The sequence below is a fragment of the Pelobates fuscus genome, chromosome 5 (assembly GCF_036172605.1).
Source record: "Pelobates fuscus isolate aPelFus1 chromosome 5, aPelFus1.pri, whole genome shotgun sequence".
Lineage (NCBI taxonomy): Eukaryota > Metazoa > Chordata > Amphibia > Anura > Pelobatidae > Pelobates > Pelobates fuscus.
This window is the reverse complement of record NC_086321.1, coordinates 271,675,969-271,694,417: the sequence shown is the minus strand read 5'-3', so window position 1 is coordinate 271,694,417 and position 18,449 is coordinate 271,675,969. Positions and strand designations below refer to the sequence as shown.

At 42.7% G+C, this 18,449-nt stretch overlaps 1 protein-coding gene across 1 annotated transcript in view; it reads left to right on the top strand.

The window, feature by feature from the left end:
* SUSD1 (sushi domain containing 1) overlaps positions 1-18,449 on the top strand; it is a 141,768-nt gene that overhangs the window by 102,076 nt on the left and 21,243 nt on the right. The window contains exon 19 of the mRNA XM_063457260.1: positions 15,516-15,609. Within this exon, the coding sequence (XP_063313330.1) occupies positions 15,516-15,609 (94 nt within the window). The remainder of the gene's footprint in view (positions 1-15,515; positions 15,610-18,449) is intronic.

Genomic DNA, 18,449 nt, shown 5'->3' with positions numbered 1-18,449 from the left:
GAGAATTTTATCGACCAAGCCTTTGCTAGTAAAAACAATTTCCCATCCCAGCTAAGGGAGACACCATTGGCCGTTGAGGCCATAGATGGTAGACCACTACTAGACCCTGTTATCTTTCGTGAGACCATACCCATTGAGTTAAATGTTGGTATCCTACACGTGGAGAATTTATCTCTTCTGCTCATTTCGTCTCCTTCTGTTCCCATAGTTCTGGTGTACCCATGGTTGAAAGAACATAACCCTATTATTGATTGGGAGTTAGGGGAGATACTCTCGTGGGGCCAGGGCTGCCAGGATCGGTGTTTGTGCAAGGTTTCTCCATTAGCTAATATTAACATACAGGAGAATCCTACTCAGTCCACAGAAAGACAAATACCAGACCTTTACCTAGACTTAAGGGCAGTGTTTGACAAGAAGAATGCCGATTCTTTGCCGCCACACAGGTAATTTGCCTGTAAAATTAAGCTTCTACCCGGGACTATGCCTCCGAGGGGCCATGTATATCCTTTGTCTGTTCAGGAAAACTCGGTTCTAGAGGAGTATATTCAGGAGAATTTAGAAAAGGGATTCATCAGGAGGTCTTCTTCTCCGGCCGGGGCGGGGTTCTTTTTCATTAAGAAGAAGGATGGCACGCTGAGACCTTGTATCGATTACCGAGGCTTGAATAAAATAACTGTCAGAAATGCCTATCCTATCCCACTGATTACCGAGTTATTTGATCGTCTTAAGGGCTCCAAAATCTTCACCAAGTTAGATCTCAGAGGGGCTTACAATTTGGTGAGAATCCAGCAAGGTCACGAGTGGATGACGGCATTCAATACCCGGTATGGCCATTACGAATACACTGTTATGCCATTTGGACTATGCAATGCTCCTGCAGTATTTCAAGAGTTGATTAATGAGGTACTTAGGGAGTTTCAGCATGATTGTGTTATTGTTTACCTTGACGACATACTAATACACTCTAAGGAGATTGAGACTCACCATAGACAGGTCAGAAAGGTGTTACACAAACTTCTGCAACATGGTCTATACTGCAAATTGGAGAAGTGCAGTTTTGATCAGTCTCAGGTAGACTTTCTTGGGTACGTGATTTCTGGGGAAGGTTTTAAAATAGATCCTGGTAAACTCCAATCTATTTTAGACTGGCCTTTGCCCAAAGGACTCAAGGCTATCCAAAGGTTTATTGGTTTTTCCAACTACTATAGGCGCTTCATTAAGGGTTACTCCTCTATCATTGCGCCTATTACCAATATGACCAAACAAGGGGCTGATACTAAGTTCTGGTCTGAGGAAGCTCTTGGTGCTTTTAAGACTCTCAAGGAACTTTTTGCCTCAGCTCCCATTCTAGTTCATCCTGATACGACTCTGCCTTTCTTGCTCGAGGTCGATGCTTCTGAGACAGGAGTTGGGGCTGTTCTGTCTCAAAGGTTAGGGGTGGATAAACCGTTACACCCTTGTGGTTTCTTCTCTAAAAAAATTTCTGGGCCTGAGAGCAGATATGACATCGGGGAGAGGGAACTGTTAGCGGTCATTAAGGCTTTAAAGGAGTGGAGACATTTACTGGAAGGGACACTACACCCTGTTACTATCCTAACGGATCATAAGAACTTGTCTTATATTGGGGAGGCTAAGCGCTTGTCCGCCAGGCAGGCTCGCTGGGCTTTGTTCCTCACTCACTTTAATTATGTACTTACGTATAGACCTGGTTCTAAGAACTCTAAAGCCGGTGCTTTGTCTCGTCAATATGAACCATCCACTATAACTGAACCACTTCTGTCCTCCATAGTTCCTAAGGGGAATATCATCGCGAACACGAATCTCAGGATTCACTCTCCATTGCTTTCTGAGATCATGAAGTTTCAGCATTTGGCACCCAAACAGACTCCTGGGGATCGACACTTCGTTCCTGCCGCTCTCCAACTGGAGGTGCTACGCTGTCTCCATAACGGCAAGGTGGCTGGGCATCCTGGCATCCGCAAGACTTATGCGCTGGTCTCTAAAGATTTTTGGTGGCCTGACTTACGCAAGGATATTAAAGAATTAATCGGGGCATGTGAAGTTTGTACCAAGACCAAGCTACCCCATTCGCTTCCATGGGGATTTCTGCACCCTTTAGAGGTTCCTGTAAAGCCTTGGTCCTGCCTGGCAATGGACTTCATTGTTGATTTGCCTATCTCTAAAAAGCAGACTGTCATCCTCACTGTGGTAGACAGATTTACTAAAATGGCTCACTTCATTCCCTTACCTAAACTCCCATCTTCACCCGAATTAGCGGAGATATTCGCCAGGGAGATTTTCCGTTTGCATGGGATACCTTCCCAAATTGTCTCTGACAGAGGCTCCCAATTTGTTTCCCGTTTTTGGAGATCATTCTTCTCCCAACTAGGCATCAAATTGAATTTCTCCTCTGCCTATCATCCTCAGTCCAATGGAGCTGCTGAACGCACTAACCAAAAAGTTGAACAATATTTACGTTGTTTCGTTTCAGAACACCAGGACGATTGGGTCGGTTTGATTCCTTGGGCGGAGTTTGCACATAACAATCTCATTTGTGATTCTACGCATTCTAGCCCTTTTTTCTTGAATTATGGCTTTCATCCTTCCATCCTTCCTTCGGAGTCTTCTTCTCAAGGGATACCGTCGGTGGATGTTCATGTTGCCAATTTAAGAGAGTTGTGGGATCAAACTCGACAAATCCTTCTGCACAATTCTACGCTGGTTAAAAAACACGCTGACAAACGTAGAAGGGCAGCACCGGTGTTTGTTCCAGGCGATAGAGTATGGTTAAGTACTAGAAACATTCGGTTAAAAGTGCCGTCCATGAAGTTTGCTCCTCAATATATTGGACCTTACAGGGTACTGTCTCAAATTAACCCAGTTGCGTATCGTTTAGCGTTGCCTAATGCCTTACGCATTCCTAATTCATTTCATGTTTCCTTGCTAAAACCATTGCTAACAGGTTCTCCTCCACGATCGCCCCTCCCCGCTCAGTTCAGGTGGAGGGTCAGGAGGAGTATGAGGTCAATTCCATCGTTGATTCTCGAATCTCCCGGGGGAAACTGCAATATCTGGTCGATTGGAAGGGTTATGGTCCTGAGGAGAGAAGTTGGGTACCTCAGGAGGAGGTGCATGCTCCCCGTCTCCGCAGGGCGTTTCACTCTCGATTCCCTTCTCGCCCTGGTGTATTCCGCCCGGTGGGCGTATCTGAGAGGGGGGGTACTGTCAGGGTACCTGCGGTCTCTACCTCCGAAAGAGGTAGAGACTTAGCTGTTCCTCCATCCAGACGGCCTGATGGCTCCCTTCCCCACGGTCTATCCGGTCATGCAAGGCCGGCCGCGAGGGAGTGACTGCCTTTTACAGCATCTAGGCAGGAAGTTGTCATCAGGACAATCCTCCGGAACGACCTGTCACTCAATTGCTGAAGGAACAATCAGGACGCCTCGGAGGCGTGGTTACTGCTCTGAACAGGGTATTTAACAGAGCTTCTTTCATTAGCTCATTGCCCTGTCGTGGTTCTAGCTTGTTCTAGTCACTCAGTGCTTGTGTATTCTATTATCCCTTTTGGTTTTGACCCGGCTTGTTTACCTTACTCTGCTTATCTCTGTTACCCTTGATTCGGCTTGTCTCTCGCTTACCTGTCTTCTGTTACCCTCGACCTCGGCTTGTCTTTGACCATTCTATACTGTACTACTTATTTATTTATTTATTAAAAATTCTTAAGAAAACGCAGTCTTATTACCCATAGGGTCTCGATGCGCATACCAGCAGAAAACAGACAAGACAATATCCAGCAAACAACAGCATTATAATCACATGCATTTGAACCAAGTTAAAAATTCATGTCATCCCATACGCATGAGCAAATAAAACTGTTTTTAAGCTCCGGCGGAACTTCAGTAGATCATTCTCAAGTCTTAATGTCAGAGGCAAGGAGTTCCAAAATTGTGCTCCCTGAACATCACTCGTTCTCCCTCCGCACTTTTTCTTTTTAAAATTTGGAATCTTCAATAAGGCTAAATCAGCTGATCTCAAGGATCGACTGGGAGCATAGCGTGTGAATTTATCCTTCAGATAGTCTGGTCCCTAACTTACGTTAGTCCGGCCATTCTAAGGTCCGGTATACGTATCTGGCTACTGTTTGTACTCTGTGTGTTGGATCCCTGTCCCGATCCTGACAATCATACAATAAGGGGGGGACCTATGGTCCCCCCGGCCCCCAACCCTGAGCGGTGGGTGGGGGCCCTAAAATTAACAATAAGGGGGGAACCTACTGTCCCCCCCCCGGCCCCCACCCCTGAGCCGGTGGGTGGGGGCCCTAAAACTAACAATAAGGGGGGGGACCTACTGTCCCCCCTCGGCCCCCACCCCTGAGCGGTGGGTGGGGGCCCTAAAACTAACAATAAGGGGGGGACCTAGTGTTCCCCCCCCTGGCCCCCACCCCTGAGCGGTGGGTGGGGGCCCTAAATACAAAGGGGGGGACCCTAGTTAACCCTCCCCCCCAAAAAAAATTTTTTATCTCCCTACCTACCCCCCTCACCCTAAAAATAATGAGGGGGGGACCTTTAACTAAAAACCTGTAAAAAAAAAAAATTGGATAAAAACAACTTACCATTCGATGTTTTCTTTCTTCTAAAATCTTCTTTCTTCAGCCCCAAAAAAGGCCAAATAAAAAGCCATAATAACCGACGCAATTCCACTGTGTGGAAATGGATTATCAGGGCCTGGTGCAGGGTAGCCACACGCCCCCTGGTGTTGAGCAACAGGGTTTGTGCGGCCACATACCAGGACCCTGATTCAGCTTCTGCAGATCCCAGATGCCAGATGACAATATGCAGACCTATCAGGATCTGAATTGGGAGGCTCTGCAGCAGATATGTATCCAGTACTAGGAAAAAAACAAGACTAGAACAGGCACCAAAGAAGATAGCAAGACAAGACTAGAAGAGACCAGAACCAGAGAAGGACATAAAGCAGAACCCAGAACATGTACACAATACAAGAGGGAAACATGAACAGGACATGGACAAGGCAGGACAGGACTGTACATGAACTGGGAATACAAGACAAAATAAAACAAGACAAGAAATACAAGGGAAAACAAGAGGAGACATAACTAAGAACTAATACGTGCAATAAACATTGGAGATTTAGACATACATACATAGCAAAGATGTATGCAGCCCACCACTGCGTCAAAGTACTCCAATTACGGTGAGTCCTAACTGCATAGATATGCATGATTAAATAAATAATAATAAAACACACACAGTACTTACCTGCAAAGAAAGGGGCAGAGGACATGAAACCACTGCCTGCAGGAACCAACTGAAACAAAAGGATTAATGGCAAAGGAAAGGGTGTGGCAACAAAAAACAACATATAAAGGAATCCAGGAGACTGGGAATTCCAGGAACGGAAAACAGGAATGAACCCAGAAAACCCAGCATAAAGAAAACCAGACATGGAATAGAGAACCAGAAAAACCAAGAAAAACTAAACAAGAATTGTAAAAAAGAGTACTGGATACCAGAAGCCATTGCCAGAAATAATCCGCAGCCAGGAAAGAGGATGTGGCATTAGACATGAGCAATTTGTTTTGTTCCGAATGTAAATTCGGCCAAATTTCAGGCAGTTCAGACATTTGGATGCTTGCGAATTGCCGAATTTCCGAAGTGCTGAAATCCGAATGTCGGAAGTGCCAAACCGAAGAGCCGAAGTGCTGAATTGCTGAAGTGACGAATTTCGGAAATGCCGAAGTGCTTCGGATTTCTGAAAAATGGCAAATTTTGAATTACACTGAATGGCAGTGTTTAAGCCGAGGAGCCACAAACAGAAATTTAGCAGATAACATTGTCTAAGACTTTGATGGGAGATCTCTCTGCACCTCTCAGGGATTACTGGAGTGTAGACAGAGGAGTACAAGAAAGCAAGGAACTTGATGTGTAATGATGATGGGCTAGGAAGGCTGTTTTTCCTGTTTATTATTTGCTACTGTGTAGTTTTAATTACCCCCACCCACAAACCAATGCAATGCATTTTATTTTTGTACTGTTTTTTTTTAGATATGAAGCTTTTCTCAATATAAATATATATTTTTTTTAAATCTACTATATACAATGATTTTGTTTTTTAAAATAGTGATATTGCTTTTTAAAAATGTTTTTTTGTTTTATCTTAACCCATTATTAGCTGCAACATTTATTTTTTTCTTCTTACCAATATTTAATGCTGGGATGATTACTGCATACATTTTTTGTACCAGTACGTTTATGGATTCCAAGCCATCATAACATCTAGAGGGTCACATAAATCTTTCACTATAAGTAGATTCCTGCAGCCTCCCCCTCCATGCACATAGGGGAGGTACTAGGTGACTGCTGCATGCAACATTGAGCAATGGAATGCTTATAATACGCTATCCCCAATAGCCCCATAGCCCTGTCCTGGCTAGATCCGGTGTAACCAAAGTCCCTGCATAGAGTCCCACTTATCATAGGCTGCTCCACCAGCCCCGGGTTAACATGCCAGTCATCACCAGGCACTCTTGGATCTGGACCGAAGTAACCCATCATCGGTTTCATGGAGTAAGCCTGCAGTGTATGTTCTAAGGCCTATTGGAAAAGTAAAGATCCCTCCCCTGTGTAACAGGAGTCAGCAACAAGCAGTGTGTGTGTTTTAAGGTTTGGCTGAGTGTGGGGAGAGCTACATTCCACAGCAGCTGAAATGTTAGCAGCCGATCTCCAAATAATTGTAGTTTGCAACAAAATGTGTATGTATATATGAGAGTGTGCGTGTGTTTCAGTGTTTGGCTGAGTGTCATGAGAGTTGCATTCCACGGTGTTAGCTGGCATGAAAACTGAATAAAATGAACTTTTCAATCCATTCACTGCTAAACATCGTGCCACAAAAAATTACCATAAGGGGGGCCTGGCAGCAAACATGGCCGGTCGCACGCTTTAGAAGCTCCAGCCAAGTCAGGCACAAGAAAGCCACGATCGGGCGACCCACAAGCACCAACGGCAAACGGTGACCAGAAACGAGCTCAGCACGGCGAGAGCAACTGAACGGTACCGGCCCGGCACCGGTGCGTCACAGATAAAGCCGATCCAGCCATGCGGCCTACACCTGAGCGGAGTCTGGGGCCCGGGGGAGATGGCCGACCTCCCGGCTCTGAACGAGCACCCAGGCATGGACACACTGCAGCCCTGCTACCCCCCCCTCTGGACCGGCGGGGGATATCCCGGTCCTCGCAGGGGTCGACTAGCCCCATGAAGCAAACTACCCAAGCGGCACAAGCCCTGCCCGCAAGGGACCACCAGGTCCAAGCTAAAATGGCGGCGCAGAAGCAGCGCAGAACGAGGTGCAAGATGCACAAACCTCCCAAACACACGATAGTGTTTTTTGAACAGCTTTGCAAGTACCTTTGGGCGAGGTGTAAAGACAAGAGTCAACCCTTCCGACAAGCGGTGAAAGTGGCGGCGAAGTGGATCCGCCCGGCGGTTCGGCGCTGCCTGGGGGATATCCCCCACGTGACCCCAATACAGGATCCCGACAGCTACGAAGACTGGGAGCAGAAGGCAACACAGGTGCCCACTGGCGACCACACACAAGAGAGTCCTCCACGAAAGCGGCATCTAATAAGGCTTCATCCAGCCTCCTTCCCAGCACCCAGCACAGCAAGACCCAGCTCCCTGCCGACACAGCCACAAAGCAAGGACCGGAGCGGCAGCAGACACTTCGGACTAGAAATGGAGCTGGCCCCTATTGCAGAGAGACCATGCCCAGGGGATCTGATGAGGGCCACCACGCCAGCAATGCCCTCCACGCTTCAGGCGTTGGATGAACATTCAGGACTTACCCGCAGTAACCGTGAGTTCCATGTTGCGCAGTGGATGGAACCACGAGATGCTATGCCTCACACATGTCATAGCAGTTAAACCCCTACTGTTGGAATGTTCCCACTGGCTCATTTTTAATTATGCCTTAATTTTTAATTTGGCCTCTACGTTACCCTGCTATAAATGCTGCCGTAATGACAGAAGGTGATCAGGGGCATCCACATCTTGTCCTCTAACGAGGTCTTATCACATAGGCAACCAACCCTATGAAAGTCACGATTTTTAAGTTTTACGGCATGGCCATCTTGGGTTGTGGCACGACACAAGCACGCTCGCAATACAGCCAGCCTTATCTACTAATCGATAGCTTGCAACCATCTTGACCTGACCAGCATGCATACATTCATTTTGTTATATTTAATCTCTATTCCCCACCAGTTACTTAGCCTGACTAAATCCTAGGATTGATACTCCTGGGGAATATCATATCAGTACTCGTATATAATGTTGTAATAAGCTCACCTAATTACTAGTTTCTGACCTACTTAGGAAAGGTGACTCGGAAATGTTAACTCATTATCTGCTTATACAATTGTGCCTATTTACTTCACAAGACAAACAACAGGAAAAAGTGCAAGTAGTCTAACATATTATATCCAACCCTAAAAATGTGCGAATTGCCTAGCATATCACATTCTACTTTTAAAAGGTGCAAATTATCTAACATGTTACATCCTATATTTCTATATTGTTTTCTTTTTAACGACAAAGAAAAGTTGTCTAGCATAATATAATATACCATAAAAACGGGCACGTTGCCCAGCACGTTTTCTTCTACTTTAAAATGAGTAGGGTATCTAGCAAAGTATCACCTACTTTTAACTACCTAAACTGTCTCTAAATATAAAAATTGTGCTTGATTTTGCATGCACCTATATGTTTCAAATGTCTTTTATGCGTTGGAGGAATGCCTTTGGGGTACCTCGCAACAACCTGTTACCAGCTTATGCACAACAAAAATAAAGAATTAAAAAAAAAAAAAAATTACCATAAGATGTTTTTTTCTTGTGTTCAGGATAATATTGTGTAAATCTGTTTAATGGCACTAAGCATTGTTAGCACATTTTTATTGGCAAAAATATATTTTCTGATTCTCACTTTTGGGCAAGAACAAAGTCAAAAAGCTAAAGAAACATAGTATATGTCAATCAAAAAATGTATAAAATGAATAGGTTATATTTTCCTACATTCCTAATATGTGCTAGAGATCTCTCCCTACAAATGTTATCATCCTGTCAAATATGCTATAATACCCCAGTCATAATGCCCATCGCTCAACATATATAATATAAACAATTTGTAACATAATGTCACTATATATCTAGTTAGCTTTGCCCTTTTATAGGCCTCAACACACCCGAGAAACACCACAAAGCACTCACGGACTATCACAGGCAGAAAATAGACATAATTTATATACAAGAAACGCACTTCCGTAAAGACACAGCCCGCACTCTCAGATCAAAATTTTACACCAACGGTTACTTTAGCAATTATGGTGGCTCAAAATCAAGGGGGGGCGCGATCCTTCTCTCCTCACAACTACCCTTTACGTACAAAGAACATTACTCAGATGATGGAGGCAGGTTCATTTTTCTAAAAGGACAAATAGGGAATACCACAGCAACCCTAGCCAATATCTACCTCCAAAACAGGAAACAAACCCCCACTCTACGCAAAATACTCCACAAACTAGAAACATTCACAGAGGGACTGCTAATTCTGGGAGGGGACCTTAATGTCTCACTGGATGGGACACTAGACACCACCTCTCAGGCCCAAACATATCAGACTTCAACGAGGAACCAGATACAAAAACTACTAGACACGCACCAACTCTATGACACTTGGCAAGTCACACACCCCAATAGCAGAAATTACTCGTTTTACTCACACTCATCGAAAACATACTCTAGAATAGACATGATATTTACTCCGCATAGATTCCTGAACCTCATCAAGACTTGTGAATATGCCCCAATAACATGGTCAGACCACGCCCCACTGTCAATGACGATAACAATCCCCACCCTACACCCCACTAGGATGGGGTCATATGGGAAGCTCATAAAAGTGCTATTAGAGGAACAATGATACAAATAGCCTCCAGACACACAATACAACGTGAGACACAAGTCACACGTTTAACCAAAGAAATCAGAGAGTTGGAAGAAGTCCATGCCCGGAACGACACACTATCAATATAAAAAAAACTCTTAGATAAACGCACAGATCTCAACACCATTTTAAACGTACGCACAAAATATGCCATTGCAAAGACACGAAGCCTATATTATGCACAGGGAGGGAAGAGCGGGCGCTTACTGGCCAACGCACTTAAAAAACAGAGAGAAAACACTTTCATACCATCCATAAGGGACAATAAAGGGAACATCTCCCACCTAGTAACAGACATCTCCACAGCTTTTCAAGAATACTACCATTCCTTATACAACCTAAGACAGACCCCCCCATTGACCCAGGATATTCAAAGCTTCCTTACAAACAGAATACATACCACACTACCGAACAATCTGAGCGAAACCTTAGAACACAAAATCACAACGCAGGAATGTAGACGAGCGATCAAGAACCTCCCGGTCGGGAAAAGCCCGGGTCCAGATGGGTTCACAACAAAATACTACAAAACCTACGCCACCACCCTCATCCCACATTTTACAAAATCCTTTAACTCCCTTCTACAAGGTAACTCACTCCCCCCACAGGCACTAAACGCCACAATCACACTTATCCCGAAACCAGGCAAAGACCCATCCCAGTGCGGTAGCTATAGACCGATCTCCTTGATAAACGTAGATCTCAAACTCTTTACAAAAATCCTGGCCAACAGGCTTCGCCCCCTACTGCCGGGGATAATACATGCGGACCAAGGCTTCGTGCCCGGTAGAGAAGCGGAAAATAGCACCACGAAAATGATAAACTTGATACACCAGGCCACACGATCGAAGGACCCCAGTCTACTCTTGTCCATAGATGCTGAAAAAGCCTTCGACAAAGTGGACTGAACCTTAATGCTATACACGCTCCAATACCTGGGCTTCGGACCTAATTGGCAAAAATGGATAAAAGCAATATATTCAAACCCTACAGCCAACATTAGGGTTAACGGACAACTCTCAGATAGCGTGCCAATATCGAACGACACGAGGAAGGGGTGCCCCCTCTCCCCCCTTCTCTTCGTAATTATCTTAGAACCATTCCTTCAGGGAATCCGAGACAACACCTACATTAAAGGTATACAAAAGGGAAAGCATGATCATAAAATAGCCACATTTGCGGACGATATGCTTTTCTCAATCTCAAACCGGCTAGACTCACTCCCACACCTGATGGAAGAAATTAATACTTATAGTAAAATATCCAACTTTAAAGCAAATCTCAGTAAATGCGAAATCCTCCCAACACACATACAGGCACACACCGCAACAACATTGAAACGTGAATACCAATTTGCGTGGGCCCCACACAACATAAAATACCTAGGAATACACATACCCAGGGATACAGCACACCTATTCGAAAGCAACTTCCCAAACTTACTAAAAAACATTTACTTGGATCTTACAGCCTGGAATAAACCCCAATTTGGATGGTTCTACAGGCTGAACATCCTAAAAATGAATGTCCTGCCCAGGATCTTATATATGCTACAAGTACTTCCCATAACAATACCGAAGGCATGGTTCAGCGCAATACGCAAGATATTCACAACCTTCATCTGGTCCCACAAAAGCCCTCGATTAGCGCAAACACTACTCACAAGACCAAAAGAAGAAGGAGGCCTCTGCCTATCTGATATAGGCAGATACTATAAAGCAGTTCACCTGACTAGACTCTATGATTGGTCATGCACCAACACTACAAAACAATGGGTGACCATCGAAGACACTTTCTTCCGAGCACCCATATACACAATCCCATGGCACAAAACAGGACAAACATTACTGATAAAGGGCCCACATCCCACAATCACACCCACCTTGCGCATTTGGGTGACCCTCAAACCAAACAAACAAATCCCCACTTTACCCGATCTCACATAATCCCCTTCAACCGGGGGCAGATGGTAAGGCGCTGAAACCCTTCCAAACAAAAGCATACCTTACGCTGAAAGACTTATTAGATGAATCTGGAGAACAGCAGGTCAAACCACTACCTAACCTTATTGAATCTCCAAATGCGATACAAAAGTTCCAATACAACCAACTAATGCACTTCATACACTCAGGACCACTATCACAGGGAAAAAAAACGAACACAAACAGCATTCGAACAACACTGCTCCAACCAGGACCTAAAAACGAAACACATTTTCCTAATGTACACTACTTTCCAAGCAGCACATACTCTCCAATTACCAATGTTTACCACTACATGGGAAAGAGAACTACAGATGGAGATACCCAGAAACAAATGGAAACAGATCTTCAGACAAATACACAAAACCTCTAGAAATACCATAGCTCAGGAAAGCAACTATAAAAGGATAGCCAGATGGCACTATACACCATCGAAGCTTCATCATCTCTTCCCCACAACAGTAGATAGATGCTGGAGATGCCAGCAAACCAACAGTACAACTACACACATATGGTGGACATGCCCGGAGATCCGCAAATACTGGACTCGAATCTCGGGTGTACTATACAAGATTCTCCAGATAAACATCCCGCTACACCCAGACACATACATATTTCTCCTTCCACCCCCAGGAATGCATGAACACGAAAAAACACTCCTGATACATCTCATCACAGCAGCAAACCAACTTATCCCGGCCCTTTGGAAACAGCCCCACACACCCACCACACGAGAATGGATACAAAAGGTAGAAACTATCAGAAACCTAGAAGAGACATGCTACTCCCTAACACATCAATATCACGAGTCCAATACTTACGAAACAACCCTAACTGATGACCATACCACGAAGTTCATTATGATCACAGACTTTACAACACATAAGTTCGACCAAAGTCTATACAGAGCGCTGAAATGTACAATATATGGATGAAAATTTTTGTAACCATGATATGCTGGTTGATTAGACCACTATGTCTAAGAAATGTTATTGTACCATTGATAAAGCTGTAATAATTAAAAAATAAAATAAATAAATAAAATAGTAAAATTGCCAGGAAAAAACAAAGGAGCACAAAATGTGAAAGGGGAATAAAAGGTGGTATAAAAAAATATTTTGATTAATGAAAAGGCCTAGAAACTCACGGAGTAACAATGCAATGTACCGTAATGTATAATATGTTCATATTTTCTATTCTTACATTTTAAAATAATCACGGCAGTAGTGTAGTATTAACAATTGTACAGTAGAGGGAGTTACATGTACACCATAGAGCCAGTACTGAAAGAATATTTTTAAATGATGTCACATAACTATAATGTGTTTCATTCACACTAATGACTGTAGGATCATAGGTCAACTCTCCCATTAAGGCTTTAAACTGGCACACAAAGTTTTTAGAACACTGTATAAGTTTGTTTCTAAGCTTTCGCAACATACTGCATAGGTTTGCTTGCTGGGCACTGTTAAATCCTTAAATCTAGGATTGTGTCAATAAAATAGTAAATTGAGATTTGTTTGTGGCATCTTTCACTACATTGGAAATTTGGGGCAATCGACAAGAGAGTTGCAAATGTTACATGAGAACTATGAACTGCAAAATGGCACAGTTTGATAAAATTAGCAAATTCCTTGGCATTGATTGTTCTGATATATTGCTTGTTAAATACATTTCTTCATGCATATGTCACTGCAGTTTTGTTAGCTATATAAAATTATAAAAAAGGAATATATACAGGTCATTCGTTATAGACATACTTCGGGCAAAAACTATTAGGAGTGCAAAATGGAATTTATAAAAACAGTACCTTTATTGTTTCCTAGTTAAAATTGCGGGTGGGACCAGCTGTAGGTGGGAAAAACACCACCATGATAATAGTAAAGTGTTTTATGACTCGTGGAGAAGAGTTTTGTCTCTTATGAAGTGCCCATGAGGCATGTGTTAGCGTGATGATGTCTTTCCCACAATGGTTTTCGTTGAATAATGTGTGCTTTCTTATTTAAAGGCTTAGACTCTGTTATAGCCCTTGTGCAATAAATTCCATCTGTGATATGCAGATACCTTCAACAACCTGCATACCTTTGACATTTAATACACTACGACTACTATGTTAGTTTATGTCATCTAATAAAATCATATAGGGCGAATTAATAAAGGTACAGTTGGAGTATTGATTTGCTAATGGTCTAACTTTTAAGGGGAACTGTCATTTCTATAAATGTACCCCATTCAACAAAATACTGAAATCATCTATAGCTTGTGCTAATTTTTGTTGTGTACGTTTTTATTTTTTTATGAAATATTACATTTGTGTGTCTCAGTGATTTTATTTCGCTTTGTGTTTTGTATGAGGACGTGCAGTAATTCCCATTTATTTTGTGTGTTAACTTTTCCATGAGGTGGCAGCATCCATTTATAAAGCCATATGTAAAATCCTTGGTAACCGTCTTCACATTTATCACCTTGCTTGATAACCGACAAATAGAAAACCTAATCTGTCTTGTACACAAGTTTAGTCCCTTTACTTTAACCTTTAGATGTTCTTGTTTGAAGTCACCTTCTCATTGAATTCCATGTGGCTGTTAATTTATGAAACAACATACAAGCCTGTACAAAAAAATGTGAACTTTCTGGAACGCTGTAGGCACCATAACCCCTTCATCTGATTGAGGTGGTTATGGTGCCATGCGTCTGTTATTGTTGTTGTTGGGTGCCGGATCCATAAATTGTTTACTCACTGTTTAATAGATATTCTCAGTTCCTGGCAGTCTGAAACATGGCTCCCAATGATAATGCCAGAGCCTAGAGGTGAAGCAATGCGTCTGCCTTGTGCCATATCAATTTATATCAGGGTTGGAGCAATAAATGGTTTAGAACGCTCAGCTGACGCTCTTGGCCTATCACTGCCCACTATAATTGGTATGGCATGCAGCAGAATATATTGGAACAGTTCCTTTAATTTGACGTTTGTCTCTGGGTGCTTCTTAACCATGCTTTGTTAAAGTTTTTTTTTGTATTGCATTGTCTTAAGATATGTTACTTTCATATTTTTTCCGTGTTAATGTTCTATTAAATTAAATTCAAAATCATAGATTTTCAAAAATTATATATATTATACTGCCTTACTCAAGTTTGTTCTGTGATACTTAAAGAACAGTCTTTCATCATAACAACTACAGCCCCCTTTAGTAGTTCTATTGAAAGGATTCAAAATTAAAAAAAGAAACACAGGTACCCCATGGCGAACACAGGTAAGTGTTATAATGTTTATATATGGTTTGAACAACACAAGGTGGCTACAGTATATAGTATACAGTAATGTCGAGAAACAAGAATGTGGTAGAGTTTTGCACTGAAAATATAAATATTAACTGATAATTCTGCCATGTCAATTTAATTCTATTATTTGCAAATAATGCAGATAAAAATCGAAGCACTTTTTTTTTCTTTTCTTTTTTTCCCAATTTGTTTTTGGTTAGCTTTCATATTGTTTTTATATCTTCTTTTATAGATCCACCACTCCCTAAACGAATATTTGTGGAAGAACATGGTCCGACGCCAAGATTGGGCTTCGAGAGAGTTGAGCATAAATATGGACCAATAAGGTAACATAATTTAATTATTAACTTAGTATCCTGTTAGTTTTTTTCCAGGCTCTGATTCCATTGGCATGCATCTCACTGCTGATTGTGTTAAATAGCTATCAAAGTGCATTGTATTCTTGATAACCTTATATAGTAATGACTCACTGACTAACTTTTGGGTGTTGATAAATTGTGCTGCCACATCAAATGATCCAAGTCAGATTAGTTCTGAATACTGGCTGGAATGAGAAGCTACCACTCTAGTTACAGAAACCTCCCAGTTGCCTGTTCTATTAATGTAAAAAAATTGAACACGACTCTCTTTTATTAACGGTATAAATCTTTCTCTGTTTGCATTGTACCAATAGAGGTACTCTCCATTGTTTAATACGTACTTGCAGGCAGGGTAGGGCTGGCTACTTTTTGACCTGAGGGTGATTACAAAGAAATAGTCCAAGGACAAATACCTCTAGAGGCAGCACACATCTTGATCATCGGTTAGAAACCTGTTAACCTCAGATATTGCAAATCCTGGTGAATTAAGATTAGTACAAGGCCAAGAAGGTTGGACATTAACCACGGGCAGATCTAGAGCATTTGGATGGCAGCAAGGCAGAGGCAATCTGTTAGACAAGTGCAATTAGTTTTGTTCCGAATGTAAATTTGGACAAATTTCGGCAAATTCAGACAATTGGATGTTTCTGAATGTCCGAATTTCGGAAGTCCCGAAAGTGCTTTGGATTTCTGAAAAGTGACAAAACAAGAGAGGGAGGGAAAGTTACGTGAATGATAACAGGAATCTAACTCTAACCCTACCCCTACCCCTAGATGTGTAAGTGGTTGTGGTGGTTAGGGGTAAGGGTAGGTTTAGGGGTAGGGTTAGGGAATTGCCACATTTTTTGCTTATGCACATTCCTACAATCTATGAATATGGGTAAGAAAGGAAAGGTATGAGTGGAATTGAGAGTGATAGGAAAATGGACAGAGATGGAGGAATGGATGAGAATGATAGGAGAATGGAGAGATATATTGAGGAATGGATGACAGTGATAGGAGAATAGAGAGAGATGGAGGAATGGATGAGAGTGATAAGAGTATGGGGGATTGTAGAGTGGGAGAGACTGGTAAGAGGATTTTTGTGATGGTAGGGAGGGAAGTGGCTCCATAGCAAACAAAAATTAAAAAAACTACATTTACTGCTGTGGAACTCAGTGTTTTATTTGAACAATATGATCATATCAAAATAATTTAATATTCATTCAACACATTGCTATCAACCATTGGTGGCATACGTGCAGGAGAGGAATCAAGTGATGTACTTGTTGGCTGTTCCTTGCTTTATTCTTATAGTAAACAAAGTTGGGTTATGGAGGAGGAAAAATTTGATGTCACACTGTCCACCCACTACTAGCTGCACTCTCTAGAAGAGCAGTGAGTGGAGATCAGTGACAGGCAGGCACATTGCATGTTGCTACGTTAGCACTTATATCACCAATGTTAGACAGCGATATGTGCAGTGGTGTATCCTGGTTTTGTGATGCCCTAGGCATTTCAAAACTCAGGCACCACCCCCACCCCGCCTTCTAAATACACATACACACTCACTGACAGACGCATATACACTCAGTGTCAGACACACATACACTAACAGACATACACACTCACTAACAGACACACATACACTCTCACTAACAGACATGCAGACACACACAATCTAAGAGACACACACATAGTAACACACTCACTAACACACACACTCACTCACTAACAGACACTCACTAACAGACACACACACACTCCCTAACAGACACACACATAGTAACACACTCCCTAACAGACACACTCACTAAAAGACACACACACACTCACTCACTAACAGACACACACACACACACACACACAGTAACAGACACACACACTCACTAACAGACACTCACTAACAGACACACACACTCACTAACAGACACACACACTCACTAACACACACACACTCTCTACATAACAGACACACACACACACTCACTAACAGACACACACACACTCACTAACAGACACTCACTAACAGACACACACACTCACTAACACACACACACTCACTAAATAATAGACACACACACACTCACTCACTAACAGACACACACATAACATAAACACAAGCACATTTTTTTTTTTAAATTCAATCCCCCCGGCCGCCCTACCTTTGGGAATGCTGGGGTAGATTCACGTTCCCTGGGGTCCAGTGGGGCTGCTGGGCAGCCGGCTGGTGACTGCAGGCGGTGAGGGAGCACTAATCCTCCTGTTCAGCTCCCCTGCACGCTGCATAGTGATGCCGGAGCCGGAATGACGTCATATTCCAGCTCCGGCATCACTGCGGTGCACGGGAGGGAGCTGAACAGGAGACTGGCATCATCTAGAGGTTTGTAGGCTCCTGAAGTAGGCACTTGCCGTGGCACACCCCTCCCAGTATCCACCAATGAAATTAACCCATGCAGTCCTGGCAACTGGCCCTTAAAATTTCAGTTTTACTTTCTCTGGCATACTTCGATGAGGGCAAACCCCAATTGCAATTAATCAGCAGGAAAATAAAAAGCTGTAGCCAACATTCTACTATATATGGGTGGCTTTTTCTTGTCCTTGGGTCCCATATTATACTACAAAATAAATATGGAGAGAAGGGGAGGTCACTGTATAAAAAAAAAAAAAAATTCTAGTCAAAACTTAGCAGAGTTGTGGTAACGCGAAAGCTATCGAGCCGAAGTTGGTAGGGAAAATTATTGAAAGAGAATTTGAATCAGCAGGTAGACTTTCCTTTTTAACTTGAAAATCCTATTCTCAGCCCCTTAGTTAATTTATTTTATGTA